Here is a 21,136-nt window from a genome sequence, read left to right on the forward strand (position 1 = left end):
AAGGTAACAAGGAAAAGGAAGTATACCCTCCAAAATATAAGTGGTTTCCATTATTTCTAGTCCAAATTTGTACAGTTCCATAGTAATGAGCTCACTGTTGTTAGATCACAGGCAGTATGGGTTAGGGGTGGGCAGTGGGGAAGTGAAAGAGAGGTAGAGATCACAGGATTAAAGATCACCACAGATATACTCAGGGGATGCTGTAGTTGAGCCCCCCCCCCCAACCCCCCATCTGACTCTACTCTTATTCTCCAGGGTTCTTCTAGACTGGTTCTTTCCTTGTTTATACCAACATCGTTCTTGACCCTGGTATACACTCCAGTTGTTCACTAGGCAAGTATAACTGCTTAAGAAGTCTCTTTGTTTCACTGAACATCTGCTAGCATTCATGTGTTGCAAGAAAAGCCTTGAATTGTTCAATTTTATTCCAGTATATACCTACTGAGCTCATTGTAGGTATAAGGGATACTGTAATAATAACTCAGGCCCCTTCATTTGGATTTTCTATTTCCATAATGTTATTTTCTTGATTCTATCCCCTACTCTTTGACGTTTTTCTACTTCCTTTTCTGTTCAGTGCTTTTACTACTATCCCTAGAGCAAACTCAATTCCCAAGTAATAACTTAGGTGAAGCACTGAGCACATTCAGTAGCAACATGGGGATGTTTATAATACCTACCAACTGCTCTATTAGCTCCAGTCACAAAATAAGCTAGAAGAATAGAGTAACAATAACCTCCATTATTTTATTCTTTTATTTGTAAGTTCTGCTGGAGGCAAAAGGCATACTTCAGGTAATAAAATCTTTGGCAGAGTATTATTTCATAGAGGCAACAACATTCTATAGAAAATGAAAGCAGGCAGGAAGTCAGGAGTTGAGAGATCCTGCTCCTCCAAACATTGGGTAGCCTTTAGTAAATAACTGCCACAATGCTTACCTTAGTGTGGTTTGCAATTTTGCTAAAATGGAGATAGTATTTATTATTATCTGCTGGATATATGGGTTAAAGATTAATTCTCTATCTATGTCTTTTTCTTTAGATGTGAAGAAGTGCTAAGTAAAGATTTAGCATTTATAGTCTGATCATCAGATAATATGATTCAGTGAGTATTACACAAAGAACAAAAAATCTTTTTTTTTTAAAAACAAATTTGGCAGCTAACTTCTAGGCTGCAATGGTTTTGAAACCAGCATCTATGGGATCTAACTGGTAACAGTCCCTTTCTACAAAGTCTCCTTGTCTGAATAGGTTATCTGAACTTTTCCCTTAGAGTAATGGACTTCTTTTTTTCTGAAGACCCTGGGAAATCATGAGAAAGCATTCTTAAGTCTCCTCCTCAAATGTTGATTTGATGAGTGGAAGAGAATCAGAAGCATGAGACTATAACAGAGAGGTCACTAATGAAAGAATGGAACATAAGGGAGGATGGACATGTCCTCTTGGTCTCCTTTATCAGAATACTGAAATGATGACATATCCATGACAGCTCCAAGGCCGGAGGTGAGAAGGCCTATTAAACATCCAATTTCATGGTATCCATGCTAAGAAAAAAAGAGTTTTTTCTCTTTTTACTGAGTGCACCTACTCAGAAATATTATATATTGCATATTCAATAAATTCTTAGAAGACACTTCCATTAGTAGTCTGCTTCCAATTATATGTAAAGTTCTTCTGTTAATAAATCCATAACTTTGTAAACAATTCCCTTAAAATCTTTGAATTTCTGAGAGAAATTCTATTATTAAAAATTAAAATTTTTTATTATTAAATGAATTTCCAGATTCATTTAGTAATGCCATTCTCAGAAAACTCCACTGTTTTGTCACCCTCCTCAACTCTCCATTACTGGGATAAAAACATAAAACATAAAAACGTTTATTAGAAACAAGCTTAAGAATTCTTTCACTTAGAAGCTCTAATATGAACCAAACACAAAAGGAATAAAAAGGAGTAATAACTCAGTATTTTAGATCTACTTCCTGATTTTTGTCTAAATACATTGTGACCAAGTGGCCTTTACATTTTTTTCATGCACATATACTTATATATATATATATTTTTCAACACACATATATACTTAAATGTATATATTTCACAACATGGAATGGAAACATAGCAAATGCTTAGATTCTGTGCAAACACATAATCCTTCCTGTGAAGGTAACATATTAATATTACAAAAGTAAATCATGGAGAGTAACATGCAACAACTGAGAGGAGAAAAACAGGGTGGGGGCAGGGGAATAGGAGCAACACAAAGAATGTAAAGAACGAAAAGTGTCATTGACCTGATTTGTCAGAGCTGTTGCCTGTGATTGGAGTGATGGAGCAGCTGGGATTAGCCTTTGCGCTGTCCTTGGAAGAAACCATTTTGGGTTTATTTTTCGTTGCCTCTAGTGCTTTGACCTTCTTGGCATGTTTACTTCCTTTGTAGTGGGCCTCGGCCTGGCTCTACAAAGGAGAACAAATCAGGCTCATTTTTTGCTACTTACAAACACCACAATGGATGACCATGCAGGGAAAAAAAATACATTCAATCAAAGGCACCACAGACATTTACAACTCAGCACTTGACTATGTTTCGGCATTTAATGAAGTGGTAGATCAGTACCGAAGAGGTTTTAGATAATGAACACTTCCTTGTATACAACAGAGGATCTGTATTTTTTAAAAAAACAGAGATTACATGAGTGGACAACGGGATTAGGGCAAAATTGTGAAGAAGGTGAGCTTTGTCATCAGTGCCCTCCCACCAATACCCCTTGGGGTTATTTTTCAAGCATGTGGCTGACAGCAGCAGCTTTGAGTGTCCTACCAAGGTCATGCATGTGGGCATGACCTTCTACAACCATTTCCCTTCAAACTAAATACCCATCTCTCCTATTTTCTCCCAGCTCTGTTCTGAGACAGGGTGATAAAGCAACATGTTAACAGATGCTACTGGGTGGAAAGGACACTACATTCTGGAGACATCCACATGTGCTTCATGGGTCACTTTGATGATTCCAGTTCCAAATACAGATACTGTATGTTACAAAAGAGGTAAGGATTATCCTTATTTCTGAAGTCATAGCAATTAGTGTTAAATTAATTTATACACAAAACATAAGTAGATCTGTGACTTCAGTACTAGATCAAAAGGAAGAAAAGAGGGCAAGACAAAAAAGAAAAACAAACAAACAAACAAAACCCTTTCAATAAAAAAAGAACCCCAAACCAAATTATAACAAACTTAGAAAACATTGAGTTAATTTATTGACATTTAGGAAATCTCCTTCTCCCTCCCAAATCTTTTTGGCACCTAGTACTAATGGACACATTAACAAAAGAATCTAATTAAATTCACTTGAATCTTATCTTGAACAGACCAAAAAATATGGAATGCATTTTGATAAGTACAGACAAAACATATGGCATAGTGACTTAATTATAAGGTGAAATGGACGATAAATCTCACAAAAACAAGATGAATTTTTAAGTAAAGTTTTTTTTTTTTTTGTACCAGGGATGGAACCCAGGGGCACTTAACCACTGAGCCACATTCTCATCCCTCTTTTATATTTTATTTAGAGACAGGGTCTCACTGAGTTGCTTAGGGCCTCACTAAGTTGCTAAGGCTGGCTTTGAAATCGTGATCCTCCTGCCTCAGACTCCCAAGCCACTGAGATTATAGACATGCACCCCTGTGCCCCACTAAATAATAACTTTTTAAACATCAGTTTTCTAAATTTATCTGTATGTGTATGAAGATGGTAGGGTAGGCTTCACACATACATGAGGTAACAACTGTAGTTCAGAGTCATAGATGTGTAAAGGTGAGCTAAAATAGCAAACATGTATGCAGAGGAGATACAGAACAAAATAAAAGGGACCAGAGAGGAGTGGTATAAATGAAGATGTCCTAAATTTAACCTTTTGATTTGAGATTCAAAGAAAGAGATACATAAGAATAGGCAGAGAAAATTACATTCTGGTGGGAGAATTTAAGCTTCAGGAAAGGACTGTTGCAGAAGTGCCAGGGCAGTGGGTGGGTGTGGCTGGAGAGAAGCTTAGATGGGCCTCTTGGTAGAACATCTTCAAAACGAGACTAAGGAAAGTAGATAGGTCAGCATAGGGAGTAGGAGATTCTCAAGTAAATGCACGATGATACAAATTTCAAATGGGAGGATCTCTACAATGGCTATTCTGTACATGTTTGTTGATTGGATATGAGAGAAAGATAGGCAGCAGGGAGAATATATGATTTTTCTTGTGAAATCACAACTGCAGAATATGAATATAATAAAAATGTCTTAGCTATAATAATATCATTGAATTCTTAAAGCCTTGGCTATTATCAATCCTGCTTGCCATCCCTTACTTAAGAGAACTATTTCATTGCTAACTAGTAGATATGAAGTACTCTTCTGACAGCCCACCACTAGACTAAGCCATCTCAGGCTGATTTTTGTGTGCTGTTGGAATGTTTTTCTGACTTCTTGGCTTGTTTCCTTCCAGCTCACCAGGCACATGTTGCTTTGCTATCTTTAGACATATAGCTATAATTGGTTCAGCAGAATTGATGGTGAGCACCACTTTAAGGCCAATGTCACTTCCAGGTGATGGTGGGGCATAAACTCAGCTTATCCTGAATGGATAAAAGATGATGATGAATTTGTTCATGTCAAATGTATGGTTGATGAAACCATAAGTGTCACAGGTCATGTAATGAGTCGAATATTATATTTATATACCACCTGTCACATCCAAGTGGGAACTTGATGATAGATTCATGCTATTGTTTTTTCAGTGGTCCTTGGTCTTACTATGTTATTTCACATGGAGTGGGAGGTGGTTAGAAACATAATGTACTGCCTTGGTAGTACTACACTCTAGGGATAGATAGGTTTAATTTATGTATTACAACTAAAGATATAACAGTGATTTCCCTAGTCTACAATCTCTATCCTGAATATCTTTCCATAAATATCTCTGTAGATCTTTATTGACTTCTTACTGCTCTTGATTGGTTTGCTCAAGGACTTTTCAAGTTGTTCTTTGTCAAGGTGAAAAAAAAAAATCCCAGGGGAAGACAAAAGTGTAACATGTTAATCCTTTATTTATTAATGAGAAAGTAGTTAAATCTACATAGTTGTGGTTATAAATTAAGAGTAATCAAAAAATTCCAAATAATGTGAAGTATAATAATAATTATTATTATTGAGCATTGTTCCAGGCACTAAGTTTATTTAATCCTCACAATACCCTAAAAGATAGTTATTAGCCAGCACTTTCCAAACTAGAAATCGAGCATACAAACGTTAAGTAACTCATCAAAAGTCACACAGTAGGTACAGATGTCACTTAATGGACATAAATATTTAATTATATGCCTATATATTATACCTACACTAAGTTAAACATTATAATTTTATGTGAAGTGAAGAAGTACAAAGAAAGCACACTGCTTTTAATTACTCAGTGAAAGATTATACCTTAATGCTACTGAAATTTCTATGAGTTGGAAAATATCTACATAATTTTTGGGTAATATACTCATAAGTAGCTAAAAAGATCCCACTTTTTTAGGTATGTAACAGTTTTCACAAGATACAAGGACTCATCTTTCCAAGTACAAGAAATAGGACAGTGTTACCTTAGTGCCCTTTGGCTAAAGAAACATATGGTTCTCTAAATAAAACTTGGTACTACAAGATAAGCAGAATGTGATTTCCTCATTACTAATTCCTGGCATCACTGCAGAAGGTTAACAGTGTCAATTAACACCTGGGATAAAGATCCAGCAAAGTGACACCTCACCGGATGCCAAGATGGAAAGAGCTCTCCATAACTGTGTTCCATTTTCCTTTTAAGCTGTGGGCATGGAGAGAAGGTCAACGAGGGTTAGCTTCCACTGACTGTTGTTTGGGAAAAGTGAAGTGGAATATCGTGGAATAAAGACAGGGTGGTAGGCGCCACTCACTCCCATTTGGCATCTTTCCAGTCCCCCTGTGCTGTTCTTGATAGTGGCACTTTGCTATCTTTAATACTGTGTCTGAGGCAGTGTCAACAGCTTCTGCTTCCTGGGCAAATCTTCAAGTGAAACTGAGACACTGTTAAATAGCAATCAGACTAACATGACTTCATTATCCAGGAATCTCCTTAATTGAGGAGTGAAAGCAAGGACAAGAGCCAGAGAACCCAGGAACCAGGTGATACAATCAAGTCCAATCTACAACGAATCTTGTATCATTTAGGAGAGACTTTGCTACACTGACAGCTTTACACCCAATGAGAAATCAGCAGACACATGGTTGTCTAGTACTAACAGTATTTTCCTTCTTCCTTTCCTGAAGTGCTGTGTCCCCAAGGGTCAGTGACCAAAGAATCCTCTGGACAAGAACTGCCAGAATGATGGTTGGGGATGTAGCTCAGAGTGTGTGTTTGGCATGCCTGAGGCCATGGATTTGATTCCCAGCATCCCAAAAAAGGGGAAGCAAAAGAAAGTTCATATGAAGAGTTGCCAGAACTAGAAAGAGCTGGCAGAAACACCACCCTAACCTTCCCCTAAGTATTTATGGATATTTAGGTTCTTCTTTCAGGGATCACTCCAGGAGCTACCTGGCCACTCCCTGGAGGAAAAGCTTTCAAAGGAAATGACATCCCGAAATCTTTTTCTTCCATTAATCACCTTTGTTACTAAAGCCCTTCACTTTCCCAAATCCTCTACTTTCTCAGAATCCCACTGGTCCAAACAAAAAGGATAATAAGATAAGGTATTGCTTTAGACATAAAAATGGAATGAAATATTCCCAATGAGAAGTTCTAAAATCCACTGTGCTCTCATTTCCGGTTTTTACTTTGTTACTAATTATACTTCAGAGAGATGGCTAGGATCATGAGTCAGGACTTTAAAGTGTGTTCACTCTACATGAAAAAAGAATCCAAAACACAAATTCACAATGGTTAGGGAAGGCCAGGTTCCTGGACAAAGAACCCAACTATTTGTTTACCAACAGAACCAATTCTTTTGCATTTGAAAAAGTAATTAAGCCTATTCAATTAATTAAATTTCTTTAATGTCATGAAAACTGCTGACATCCATTTTAGAGATTTTTTTTTTTGGTGGGGGGGGTATAGGGAATTGAACCCAGGAGTATTTTACTAGTGAGCCACATTCCCACCCCTTTTTATTTTTTATTTTTATTTTTTTATTTAGAAACAGGGTCTTGCTAAATGGCAGAGCTGCATAGCCTCACTAAATTGTTGAGGCTGGCTTGAACTTGAGATCCTCCAGCCTCAGCTTCCCAAGTTGCTGGGATTACAGGTATATACCACTGTGCCAGGTTTTTTGAGATCTTATATGCCAAAGTGGTAGACAATGTTATAAGGAAAATAGCAGAAGTCAGTTAATTAAAAACAAACAAAAAACAAACAAATCCTATATACTAAGATTTCAAATTAAACATATGTCTAACAAGCTTCCATAAAACAGAGAAAACTAACAAGGGAGAAACAAGATTATTTATTCTTTGAAGAATTATTTAACACCTGCCAAATGTTAGACATTGTGAAAAATTAAAAATAAAGACTCCCTACTCTCAAGAGTGGTGGTTAGAAGAAAAGAAAGAAAGGCACATACATAACTATAATCCAAAGCAAAAGGTGGGAAACAGGGGTTACAGAGCAACCAAGAATTGCAGGAATCAGAGAAATGGAAAAATCTCTTCAGATTGAGTGGGCCATGGAAATTTCATAAAAAAGGGGCCTCAGAGCTGGGTCCTGTTACACGGGCAGGGCTCTGAAGTGGCATGGTGGAAGGGGAGGTATTTCCAGCAAAGAGAAAAACATGTCCTAGGGTACTGAGTCCTATGAATTATATATAGCATGTTCCCTGCTTTTCAGCTTCTCTAGAACACACAGAGACAAAGAGAACAAGAGGGAAAAGTTGATACATTGTGCTACCTTTAAAAAAGTTCCCATGTAGGGGCTGGAGACGTGGCTCAGTGGTAGAGCACTTGCCTGGCATGTATAAGGCACAGGGTTCGATTCTCAGCACCACATATAAATAAATAAAGATCCATTGACAACTAAAAAATATTAAAAAAAAAAAGTTCCCATGTAAAAATGGAAAACATCACAATATGTTATACTGAAAATTAAATGTTTGATTATTAGGCATGTTGACTACAAAAAGATGACACCATAAGATGCTGCTTCTACATTACAGTAAAATTGTAGTGGCTATATCTAATGTGATCTGAGTCCAAATCTTTTCATTTGTTCAATTTTTCTCTCTTTCTCATAGTTCTCAACTTAATTTCAAATTAGGTCATAATTAAAAATTTATCTCTTTTGAAAAGCCAGGTTTATCATATAGGCATGTTAAGGTAAAACTCAACCCAGAAAATTAACAACTTATTTCTATTACTGAATAATAAAAAGTATAAAGATTATATTTTGAAAAATACTCCCCAATTAATATAATGGAAGAATATTTGAATTTTTTCAACATAGGCAAGAGATAATAAATAATTTTTATATAGTCATAATTTAATATCATCAAAAATCTTTAGAAATTTATTAAGAAGTATCTGAGATGCTTACCCTAAGAGAATGCTAATTCTTACTTAATAACCCTCTTTGTTACACTATGATTTTATAATTTTTGAAAGGTGTATTTACTTTGTGTTCTGGATTGAGTATCAATACCTAAGTCAATGTTATGATAAATTTATGTATAAACTCCTTGTATGTGTTTTAGAATTTAATTGAGGTATGATGAAGTAAATTTGGACCCTGGAAAAGTATTCCCTTAACTCTCTCTCAAATCATAGAGGGAAGCAATCATGAATGCCACAGAGAATGCACTCAGTAAATCATATACTCTAAATTATTACACCCATAGTAAGAAAACAAGTGCTCTGTACACTAACAAAATTCTCGAATATGAAATAATGGCAACATTTATAATTTAGGAAAATATCTAATTTTCTTAGAGAATTATGCACATGGGGACTTGAACTTTAAGAACTTCTAAACATTAGAATTTTTTGAAACGTAGATATGATCTTTTATTTTTACAATACAACAAAGTATTCAGGATTTATCAATAATTAAAATCCTTGTCATTTATTTTATAGTTTTCTCAATAGTATTTGAAATTGGAAGTTACCAACCTCCTTCAAATTACTTTTGCCTTTTATTAAGCCAAGAATTTTATTAATTCTCAGCAACCTTGAAATATAAAGAAGGGTATCTCAAATTTTGTAGTGATTTCACAGTTATATTCCAAGTTGCTAACATGCATAAGAGTGTTGCTATCTTTTGGTGGGGGAAATGCATTGCTTCATAGAGCAGTTTTCGTTACTCAATGGTAAGTAATGCAATATAATTCAAGTTTCCACATTAAACCTGTGACTATACAGCTAACTCAAGTCTTGTGATGGTATTTTAAATTAGGCTCTCAGGCTTCCACACATTAATTTTTTTTTTTTTTTTTTATTTTTTTTTTTTTTTTTTTTTTTTTTTTTTTTTTTTTTTTTTTTTTTTCTTTTCCACTATACTTTTATTGGTTCTTTTGAGTTATACACAATATTGGGATTCATTTTGACATAATTGTAAAAGCATGGAATAAAATTTATTCTAATTCAGTCTCTAGTACTTCCCCTTTCCCTCCCTTCCTCTTTCCCTTGTTCCCTTCCCTCTATTCTACTGAACTTTCTTCTATTAACTTGTAGTTTGATGGTTAGTTTTTTTTTTTTTTTTTTTTTTTTTTTTTTTTTTTTCCCACTCTTTTTTTTTTTTTATTGGTCGTTCATAACATTACATAGTTCATAATACATCATATTACACAGTTTGATTCACGTGGATTATGAACTCCCCCTTTTACCCCATATACAAATTGCTGTATCATATCAGTTTCCCTTCCATTGCTTGACATATTGCCTTTCTAGTGTCTGATGTATTCTGCTGTCTGTCCTATTCTCTACTGTCCCCCCTCCCCTCCCCTCCCCTCCCCTCCCCTCCCCTTTTCTTTCTCTACCCCTTCTACTGTAAATCATTTCTTCCATTTGTATTATCTTGTCTTGCCCCTCCTTTCCTCTTATATGACATTTTGTATAACCCTGAGGATCGCCTTCCATTTCCATGCAATTTCCCTTCTCACTCCCTTTCCCTCCCACCTCTCATCCCTGTTTAATGTAAATCTTCTTCTCAAGCTCTTCGTCCCTACCCTGTCCTTGTTTACTCCCCTTATATCAAAGGAGTCATTTGGTATTTGTTTTTTAAAGATTGACTAGCTTCACTTAGCATAATCTGCTCTAATGCCATCCATTTTCCTCCAAATTCTATGATTTTGTCATTTTTTAATGCAGAATAATACTCCATAGTATATAAATGCCACATTTTTTTTATCCATTCATCTATTGAAGGGCATCTAGGCTGGTTCCACAGTCTTGCTATCGTGAATTGAGCTGCTATGAACATCGATGTAGCAGTGTCCCTGTAGCATGCTCTTGTTAGGGCTTTAGGGAATAGACCGAGAAGGGGAATAGCTGGGTCAAATGGTGGTTCCATTCCCAGCTTTCCGAGAAATCTCCATACTGCTTTCCAAATTGGCTGCACCAATTTGCAGTCCCACCAGCAATGAACAAGAGTGCCCTTTTCCCCACATCCTCTCCAGCACTTATTGTTGTTTGACTTCCTAATGGCTGCCAGTCTTACTGGAGTGAGATGGTATCTTAGGGTAGTTTTGATTTGCATTTCTCTGACTGCTAGCGATGGTGAGCATTTTTTCATGTACTTGTTGATTGATTGTATGTCCTCCTCTGAGAAGTGTCTATTCAGGTCCTTGGCCCATTTATTGATTGGGTTATTTGTTATCTTATTGTCTAATTTTTTGAGTTCTTTGTATATTCTGGTTATTAGGGCTCTATCTGAAGTGTGTGGAGTAAAGATTTGTTCCCAGGATGTAGGCTCCCTGTTTATCTCTCTTATTGTTTCTTTTGCTGAGAAAAAACTTTTTAGTTTGAGTAAGTCCCATTTGTTGATTCTATTTGTTAACTCTAGCGCTATGGGTGTCCTATTGAGGAATTTGGAGCCCGACCCCACAGCATGTAGGTCGTAGCCAACTTTTTCTTCTATCAGATGCCATGTCTCTGATTTAATATCAAGCTCCTTGATCCATTTTGAGTTAACTTTTGTCCACACATTAATTTTTAATCAGTCCAGGAGGTATTACACTCACTTCTATTTCCATATTAAAGAAATTTACATAAATGATACAAAATGAATCTAAAATTAGAACTTGCATCATGTCTTCTTATATTCAGTGAATATTCCTAATGTAGACAAGAGTTGCAAAGTACTTTTGAAAGTGCCATGTTCAGAAAATTGGTTGAAGAATACCTTTAGTAATATTGTATATATTTAATATGTTGTTATTTAACTGGGTGTGGTGGTACATGCTTGTAATCCCAGTGACTCAGGAGGATGAAGTAGGAGGTCAGCAAGCTTGAAGCCAGCTTCAGTACCTTAGTGAGGTCCTCAGAACTTGATTATGACCTTCTCTCAAAATAAGAAATGAAAAAGGCTATGTATGTGACTCAGTGGTAAAGTGCCCCTGGGTTCAATTCCCAGTACCAAAACAAACACACACACACACACACATATAATTATTTATTTACCATCACTCATTTGAAAACCAGTTTTACAAAATCAGTTTTTGTAAATTTCACACTCAAAAACCCTAAACTATAATTATTAAAAGCCAGCATACATTTTATAATTAAAAATTAAGTGAAATATTCAAATATGAGGATTAATATACTTTTAACATATATAAAAATAAGAGAAAATAATAAAACTACATCTTAAGAAATCACTTAGCCAAACTGAGTTATGCTAACTCTCTACAGTAAACCACCAGATTAAATTAAATGTTTTCGTTCCAAATGAATCTGGTCAATCTTTTTCACATATAAGATATTAATCTACTGGAAGTGAAACAAGCTTGATAAAATGGCATAAAATTTTAGTAAGAGAAGAAAGGGCTGCTAGACAGGTCTTCAGCAGTGGAAAAGATCTCAAAGGCAGAGCTACATACTCCCAATGAGAAGACTATGATAAGAAAAATATGTCCAGAAAACCAATCCCTATGTTTATGGAGGTGAGAATTATCCACTTTCAGTGAAATGTGGGTATGTGTAGAGAAAAAGTGGGAAGAAAATATTGTAATGTAAGTAGCATATTATTTAGGCTCTAAATACTAAATTGCAGGTGAATAATTAATTAATAGCATAATTAGGTAAGTAATGAGAAGCCACTAAGGGCTTTAGTTCTAGTATAATCTGATAGCATGAAGACCTACTAGGAGGCAAGATGGGAAAGTAACTAGAAGGTTCTTTCATAGCAAGACAGGGAATAATGGGGTTCTTTAAGACAGATTTCAGGGGCACTATAAATCAAAAGCTAGGACTTTTACAGAGAAAAAGCTTATTCCGTGTGTGTGTGCGTGTGTGTGTGTGTGTGTGTGTGTGTGTGTCTGTGTGTGTGTGTGTGTTTAGTACTGGGGATTAAACCCAGGCCCTACACACACTAGTTCAGAACTGAGCTACATCCTTATCTCTTTTTAAATTTTATTTTGAGAAAGAGTTTTGCTAAATTGCTGAGGCTGGCCTTGAAATTAGGATCCTCTTGCCTCAGCCTCCTAAGTAGCTGGAATTACAGGTGTGCGCCCCTGTGCTTGGGCTTTTCTTCTTATTAAAGAAAGTTTTTTCTATCCAGAGATGCTGTTCCTTATCTTTTTTAAGACTTTATATTCAACCTCTCTCTCTTGCAAACATATCCTTATTCTCAACATTTAAACAAGCTCAAACCTCCCCAATCCAAAACAAAACATCCCACAGATGAATTTATTAATATAGTTATATATGAGTCACCATTTTCTCTCCTTTAATCTATTCCATCTCAGTTTGCTGAAGTAGAGAATTTTGAGACAGCAGTGCCTTAAATCCTAAAATGGAGAGCATCTTTCACTCTTCTCACTTGACCATGCAGGCATGCTTCTTGCTACTAGTCTCTTGCTTGTTTTAGGAAGACACTTTGCCCCAGGCTCTTCTGCAGGTTGATTTCCCTCTTCTTTCTTTTCAGAACCATTAGCAGACCCATCTTTCCTGGCACAGTCATTAAATGTTGATACAAGAGTCACTCTTAGGTCTTTTTGAGTTCCCACTTCAAACTTTCCAATCTACTCGCTGTTCAATCTCACCCACATTACAACTTATACAATCATTTCTTCACCAATCTCTCTTCTGAACTCCAAATTCAGAATAATGAAGTTTTACAGACACATATCCACTTGGATATCTAAAGCACCTGAACATAAGTTCCATGCCAAACTCATGGGATCATGTGTGTCTGTTTTACTACCCAAACTACCTAGTCCTCTTGTAATGTTCCTTTTCTATCAATAGCACTGTTCTCTATCTGTTGCTGATTTCTTTATATCTACCACAACACTTGGTCCAAGATGCCACCATCATTCCCTGGACTCTACAATGGTCTCTTAGTGATCCTAACAAAGGCCCCTAAAGCTCTTGTCCCAGCTGTTCTCCACAGAGTGGTATTCTCAAAACTCAAATCTGTTTATGTCATTCCTTGGTTCAAAACCCACATGCCTTTCACTGTTCTTGGATTAAAATCTAAAATCTTCACATTCAAGACCTTTATGCCCTACTCCCTCTCTACTCTAACTTTGGTTCCTCTCTGAGGAATAACAACATGGCTTCAGTGTAAGTCCAGGGCTGACTTTCTGCACATGCCTAGAATACTATCCATTCTCTCTTTTATTAATTAATTCTATTCATCCTTCAGAACCCAGCTCAGACTTTCCTTCCTTCTGTGATCCCCTAGACTACTAGTCATATCCTAACTTTTTGGATTCTTCCCTTCATAGTACTTATGACCATTTAAATTTTATTTATTAATTTATATAACCATTTGATTAATGTTTATCTTCTCAAACAGACAATAACCTTCATTAAAGCTTGTACACATAATATTTCTTTTCTCTTCACTGCATTTCTTGCACTTAGCACACTGCCTGAAACACTGGAGGCATTTGATAAATACTGATGATAGGAATGGACGAATGAATAAATGAATGAAGAAAAAGTCTTTTTTACTTGGCAGTAGAATTAAAGTACAAGTAGAGAAAGAAAAAGTACTTAGAGTTGACTTTAAAAGTTTCATATCTAAATGGCAGGAAAAGGGACAAAATAACAAAAAAGTGTAGTTAGGGTTGATGAAGAAATTTTGCAGAGGAAAATGAAGATTCATTCTGAGCATTTTCTGTCTGGTTGCTCATGGGCTGCACAGTGGCACAGTTCGGCAGATGACTGGAAATACAACTGGTATTTGAGGAAAGTGCCTGGGGTGAAGACAACCTTTGGGAACCATATGATAAGATTATGGATGAGACTCTGGAGGTAGATGAGGCTCCTGAGGAATTAAAATTCGTACAGGGAGCAGAATAGAACAGTAATTATACTTAACAGGTAGGATGAGGTTGAGAAATCAGCATAGAATAGAGAAAAAGAGCCACCAGAAAAGTAGGATGGATAAGTCATTAACACATATAGACCAAAAAAAGTGAAAATCTCAAAACTAAGACTAATTAAAAAAATATGGCTACCAAGGAGGAACTACAGACTTTGTGAAGTATGGCAACATCTTAAGTATTAAACTACTTTTCTGTAATCTCAAAGCAACTTCATTAAATAGCTGAAAAATAATCTGAGTTTTTTTCATATTCTAAAAGAATATTTGATAATGCTGCACAAAAAAATACAGTGGTAGCCATGTTTGTTGAAATAAAGGTCTTATTTATAGATACTGTCCCAAGGAAAATGATAGCACCTGACCTACTGCTTCAAAGAGGAGAAGAATACACAGCCATAAAGAGAACACAATGCCAGAAAGGCTGTAAACACAATGTCAGGTTACAAAAAATTTCTCTAAACTCAATAATAAAAATAGTGACAAATAGCTGCCATTTACATTTTGCTATGTACCAGCACAGTGCTAAGAATTTCACATGCAGTATCTCATTTCAGCCTCACAGAACCACACAGAGCAAACATTATTAGTTGAAGTTTACAGAGACTCTGAAAAGTTAAGTTATTGCCAAATCAGAAATGGAAGACCCTGGCTTCAAACTAAAAGATTGGGCTCTTAGCATTACGTCATAAGATCCTGAAGTAGGTTGCAAGCCCAGGTCAGAACACCCCCCCACAGAGGGTCCAAAACAGGGACTCTTAACCTTTAGCCACCCTGGTAAAAGATGATCTCTGTTTCCTTAGAGAGGATGATCTGGAGTGAAAACTGGTTTTGGGGCATGGCCTTTAAGGTCATATAAGATATAGTTTTAACTATAAAGAATGGATTTAGTAATTCTCAATCAATCCTTAGGTTGCCATCAGTTAAAAATACCCTTTGGGATCATTCAAGAAATGTTTATGTAGGTAGCAGGGAGTGAGCAATGAACAAAATGGACCCAGTTTCTGTCCTTATGCAATCAATAATCATGTACGTATGTGTGTGCATGTGTCCATGCGTACATGTTCGGAGAACAGACACTAAACAAAGAGTTATGTAAATAAAGACACATTTACTAACTCTAATACAGACCATGGAGTTTAGTGAGTGTGATAAGATTATTAATGGGGTGGAACTAATTTAGACTATAGTCCAGAAAAACTTCTTTAATGAAGAAACATTTGCGGTGAGACCTAAAGAAGGAGAATAGGAGTATGAACTAGACTGAAAGCAGGTGGGGCAGAAGTGACCTGGAATATTCATGGAAGTGAAAGCAGGCCGTTTTGGCTAAAGCACTGCAAACAATGGGGAGAATGGCAGGAACTGGACTGGAGATGCAACACTGGTTAGCAATAGTTTGAATTTTGAGGATGCTAAGTGACTAATAGAATGAAAATTCTGGTAACAACAAGAGTGGTAATAATGAAATGAAAACCTCCTACTCCTCCAGGTTCCTGACTTTCTGCTTGGATCTCTCTCTTTCACATCATCATCATCATCATCATCTCATCATCATTATGGTTAGATATAGGGTGTCCCTCAAAAGCTCACGTATAAGAAAATGCAAGAAAGTTTAGAGGTAAAATGACTGAGTTATGAGAGTCTTTAACATAATCAGCACATTAATCCTCTGATAAAGATTAAGTGGGTGGTAACTATAGGCAGATTGGGTATGGCTGGAGGAGGTAGGTAATTGGAGGCATGTCTTGGGGATATATTTTGTCCCTGTAAATGAAGTCTCTCTCCCTCTCTGCTTCTTGGTGCCATGTACCCAGCTGCTCAGCTGCTTTTCTCTGCCATGATGTTCTGCCTCACCTTGAGCCCCTAGAAATGGAGCTGATCTTTTGTAAACTGAGATCTCTGAAACTGTGAACTCCCAGATAAACCAGATAAACCTTTCCTCCTTTTTTTTTTTTTTTTTTTTTTTTTTTTTTTTTTGTGGTGCTGGGGATGGAACCCAGGGCCTTGTTCCTGGGTTCCTTCCTCCTCTTAATTGTTCTATCAGGTCTTTTGGTCACAGAAACAATAGAGCTAGCTAAAACAATCATCATTGTCATCATCAATATAAAATAAAAAGCCATATGTACCAACTGATTACAGAGGCTATGACTGGAAGTAGTGGACTAAAGTGAGGGTCACTGGTTTTTAGGATTTTGAAGGTTCTGGCTGCTTGACTAATCTTGGTGTAAAGTGATCAGATTCCCAACGGATTTTAATGCTCAATTTTGAAAAAACAAATTTTGTATTCAATGGTTTGATCATTTGTCTATCAAGATCAGTTTAGGTCAAAACACAGAATCAGTGATTTATCTTTGACTCACCTAATATGATCAGTGTGGATAAATTAATTGGATAACTCAGACCTCAAAACAATAGTTGCTTGGCCTTAAATATGGATCTAGATATTACTTGTGTTCAAAGACCAGAAAGACTTTCAGAGAGATGTTAACCAAGTAATGAAAATATTAATTTTCTTTAAAAGAGAGAAGAGTATTAGATGTCACTAAATATTTATAATTTTAGAAAACTTGTACTAATGAGACTAAAATTTGGGTGATGGACACAATGAAATTAAAAAAAAAAAACCCTTAAAAGTAAAATGTTTTTGAAGAAATGCTGTTAGTACATAACTGTTTGCTATAAGAGATTATATTTGTTAAATATGTATAAGAATTATTTTAGATTTTATCACTGCTGGTGTTTTTAATGAATGCCCTTAAAGTGCTGAAGTGTGCTGGAAAAATCATTTCTGCTGTATTCTAAATCTGTTTCCACCTCCTTTGCAATTCTCATTTGCATTATCTTTGAAGAAAGAATTTGGACCAAACAAAAATAAATAAAATTCATCTATACCTGAATTATCACAAATCCCTAATCAATGTAGTCTAAATTAATAAGAATTTACTGGATTCATAAAAATGGAAATTTATGCAAAAGACAGTTATTCAATGTCTAAATCTCTAGAAAGCTAGCTTGAAAAGAATGTCAGATATTCAAATTTTTAATTTTTAAATCTCCATCTGTGAACTCAGTAATTCTATTCTGGCATTTTACAAATGTAGACATCTATCATTTCCCCAACATTTACAGATATTAATAAATACCTCCTTTTGTGACCATCTGTGTGAATGTAAATTAAATCACAAAGAGATTGTTGGTATTTTTACTTTAAAAGTATGTATAAGACATTTTGTTGGCGTAAACAATTTCATTTACAAAACTATAACAAATAACCTACCTACTCATTTAGTAAATCTAGACTTTTCTCTTCATCCCAAATGACATAAGAAAAAAGGCAATAAATTTATGATGTAAAAACCCCCAATCATCATAGAAGGAATGATTCCATAGGTGCCTCTCATAAAATGTTAGTTACTTCTTTCCAGAACAAAAACTAGATTATCTTCTTTAGCTCACAGTTCAGATCTCTGAACTGATAATGAAAGCTGATTTTCAGAGAATATTTGGTGGGCATAATCAAAGATAAAAAAGAAACTATTTGATGATCAGCATTCTTCAGTATGAATTGCTCATTCTAAATATAACATGAATTTAAAGCAGAACTGTAATTCCCATTAATTGAACATGAATCATTTGTGATATACTGAAGGTGGGGCTCTGGGAATGTTCACCTTACGTGCAGGAAATAAGGTTTTGCACTGTCTGTAGACAATTTAAATAATAAAGTTGACTAAAAAAAAAAAGCAGTCTGCTTTTTATTTTCATTAAATGCTGGTAATTCTAAACTATGGTAATAAAGTACTCCTCCCTGACAAAATATTTTTTTTTTTGGTCTAAATTCTAAACAAATACTTTGGTTACAGTTAAGTTTTAAGAATAATATATGTAAATTTAAGATTAGCACATTTTTGTTGAGTGTGGTGGTGCATACATGTAATCCCAGCACTTGGGAGGCTAAGGCAGGAAGATAGCTAGTTCTAGGCCAGAGGGGGAAACTCAGCAAGACCCTGTCTAAAAATAAAATGGGCTGGGGGTATAGCTCAGTGGTCGAGCATCCCCTGTTCAATCCTCAGTACTGCAGACAAACAAAAACAACAATTAGCACATTTTTCTTATTTAGGTATTTTTAGGGGGGGGGACAGTTACTGGGGGATTGAACTCAGGGGCACTCGACTACTGAGCCACATACCCAGCTTTAATTTGTATTTTATTTAGAGACAGGGTCTCACTGAGTTGCTTAGTGCCTTGCTTTTGCGAAGGCTGGCAATCCTCCCGACTCAGCCTCCTGAGCCTCTGGTAATACAGGATTGTGCCACCACACCTGGTTTATTTATGGTTTTAATTAACTACATGGAAGTTAATATAGAGGACTTGTAATTACACAATTGAACTCTTCAATTCACAGTTACTTCACTACACCTGTTCATTTTAAGAGTAAGTTCCTAACAGATAGGAATCATTCCATATCAGTTCAGATGCCATTCATATTTGCAAACCCTGTGCCACTCCTGATCTGGTATTTCAGTAGGTGATTTGAAATAAACACATGATAGAATAGTAATGTTAAAGATAAAGAAACAAATCTTGAGATAGTTCAGTTTCTTCATTTGACATGTTTACTTGGAATTTTTGTATTTTAAATATAAGAATGCACATGTCAACTGTGATGTGTACTCTTCTTGTTTGATAAATATCAATTTTAGCTTTTACTTGAAATATTTTACTGATTTTGGCTAATTTCATTAAAATTGAAATTTATGTTTAAACTTGTTATGTGCTTTAACACCAAGGAACAAAGAAGGAAAAAAACCAAACCAAAACAACAACAACAACAAGAACAACAAAAACCCAAAGTAATAAAATCATCATTTTTTTTAGAGCTAAACAAACTTTTTAATCTGAAGGTAATACAAATCACTAAGAATTGAGCTATATTCTTCCCCCTCTCCCCAGATTACCTTGAAAGTAAGATGTATTCTGGGAAGACCTAGTTAATCAGACCTGTTTTCTAACTACTGAACACTATATTTGCTCTCCAGGCATCCTACAACTCAAAACTAAAGTGGAGGAAGAGGGAGAGAATGTTCAGGCCAAGGCTTGGTTCCTTCCTTCCTTAGGTTTAGATAAGATGAAATACTAGTCATTCAAAGTGACCATATTCTGTAACATGTTGACAAAGAAAGTTGTGGAACATTCACCCCAGGAGAAGGGATGATTCAGTCACCTGTTGTAAGTAATGTTGGTTTCAGGTATATAGACATGAAAATTTTGCAGTTTTCGGGGTTCATGGATTCCATGGACCAGATCCTTGATGAGCCCTATCTGCTTTGACTCTAGAATTTTTTAATCATTCATTTATCTCTCCCTCAAACTCTGACCACTTCCCAAGTCTCTGTCAGTTTCATCTCCTCCAGGAACCCTTTTGAATATATGGAGATGATACATGTGGAGAGTACCTGGTATAGGGGCTGGCAGAAGAGGAGGCATCCATCAAAGGCTAGCTTTCCACTCATGATTATTCTAGCCCACATGCTCTCACCTTTCCTAAATTTACATTAGGACACACTTAATGCTATTCGGTTCAGTAGATTCTAAGTGTACTATTTTGTTTCCCTAGCTAGATAACCAGGTCTATGAGTATGTTCTTCATACATTCCATTTGAGGGAAGAACTATTTTGATGTTCCTTTCCTGTCTAGGAACAAGTTCACTGCTTCTTTATTTTCCATTAAAAACTCATATTAATTGGTTACACTATTTTGTTAACAAAGTCTTGAAATTTTAGAAATTGGCTAAAGCAATACTTCCTCATGTGCCATCCTCTCCTCCTACCCAGGTCCCAAATCATGCATTATAAGGTTCACCAGCCTATCAGATTTTCCTGGAGAGCTGCTCTTTCTGCAGACCAACCATATTTAAAGTTCTCCAAGCAAAGTGCTGTCACTTTATTCAAAGAGCTGCTTGAAAGGTGAAAGCAGCTAAAAGGTACCTCTTTCACAGATTATTCTGAGCTATATATTAAGTCAGCCACATAGTTAATGCAGTGAAATAGATAAGCTTATTTTTTTGTTCCATCCAGCTTCTTTTTGTTTTTGTCTTATATTAAATAATACATTTTGTTTCTTGTTGGAAAGGTTGTGCGAATTTCCACCGACTGTCCACTGAAGCATTCAGAATAAAAAGATAAGCTATGGGAAACCAAACATGTCCTAAATAAAGTCTGAATGTAAACTTTAAACCAACTACTAATCATTTTGGAAACCTGCAAGTGTTCAGCCTAGAAATTCTATCTATTGTTAATTATATGTTGAATACATTTGTAGCTGGAAATCCTAAACACACACACAAAAATCAAGTGAAACACTGTATTCTCATTAGGGATTTTGTAACCAATCTTAACTAAGTGAAGAGTGAAGATGCAAAATACAGGAACCTTAAGTAGTCTTCTCCCAAGTGACAAGAAAACTTTCAGATAGAAAAAATTCAACAAAATGACTTGAAAATGGCTTTTTTTTTTTTTTAGTTTTCACTAAAAGGGTCATTACTAACACAGGATTTTACACAGGAAGAAAAGAACACCCATAATATTTTTTTTA

General features: G+C 35.7%; 1 protein-coding gene across 2 annotated transcripts in view; it reads right to left on the reverse strand.

Moving 5' to 3' along the window:
• Positions 1–21,136, reverse strand: part of Znf385b (zinc finger protein 385B) — a 152,945-nt gene that overhangs the window by 41,555 nt on the left and 90,254 nt on the right. For both annotated transcript variants that reach the window (XM_077799005.1, XM_026392022.2), the window contains exon 5: positions 2,292–2,454. In XM_077799005.1, the coding sequence (XP_077655131.1) occupies positions 2,292–2,454 (163 nt within the window). The remainder of the gene's footprint in view (positions 1–2,291; positions 2,455–21,136) is intronic.

This window comes from Urocitellus parryii, chromosome 1, assembly GCF_045843805.1.
Source record: "Urocitellus parryii isolate mUroPar1 chromosome 1, mUroPar1.hap1, whole genome shotgun sequence".
NCBI lineage: Eukaryota > Metazoa > Chordata > Mammalia > Rodentia > Sciuridae > Urocitellus > Urocitellus parryii.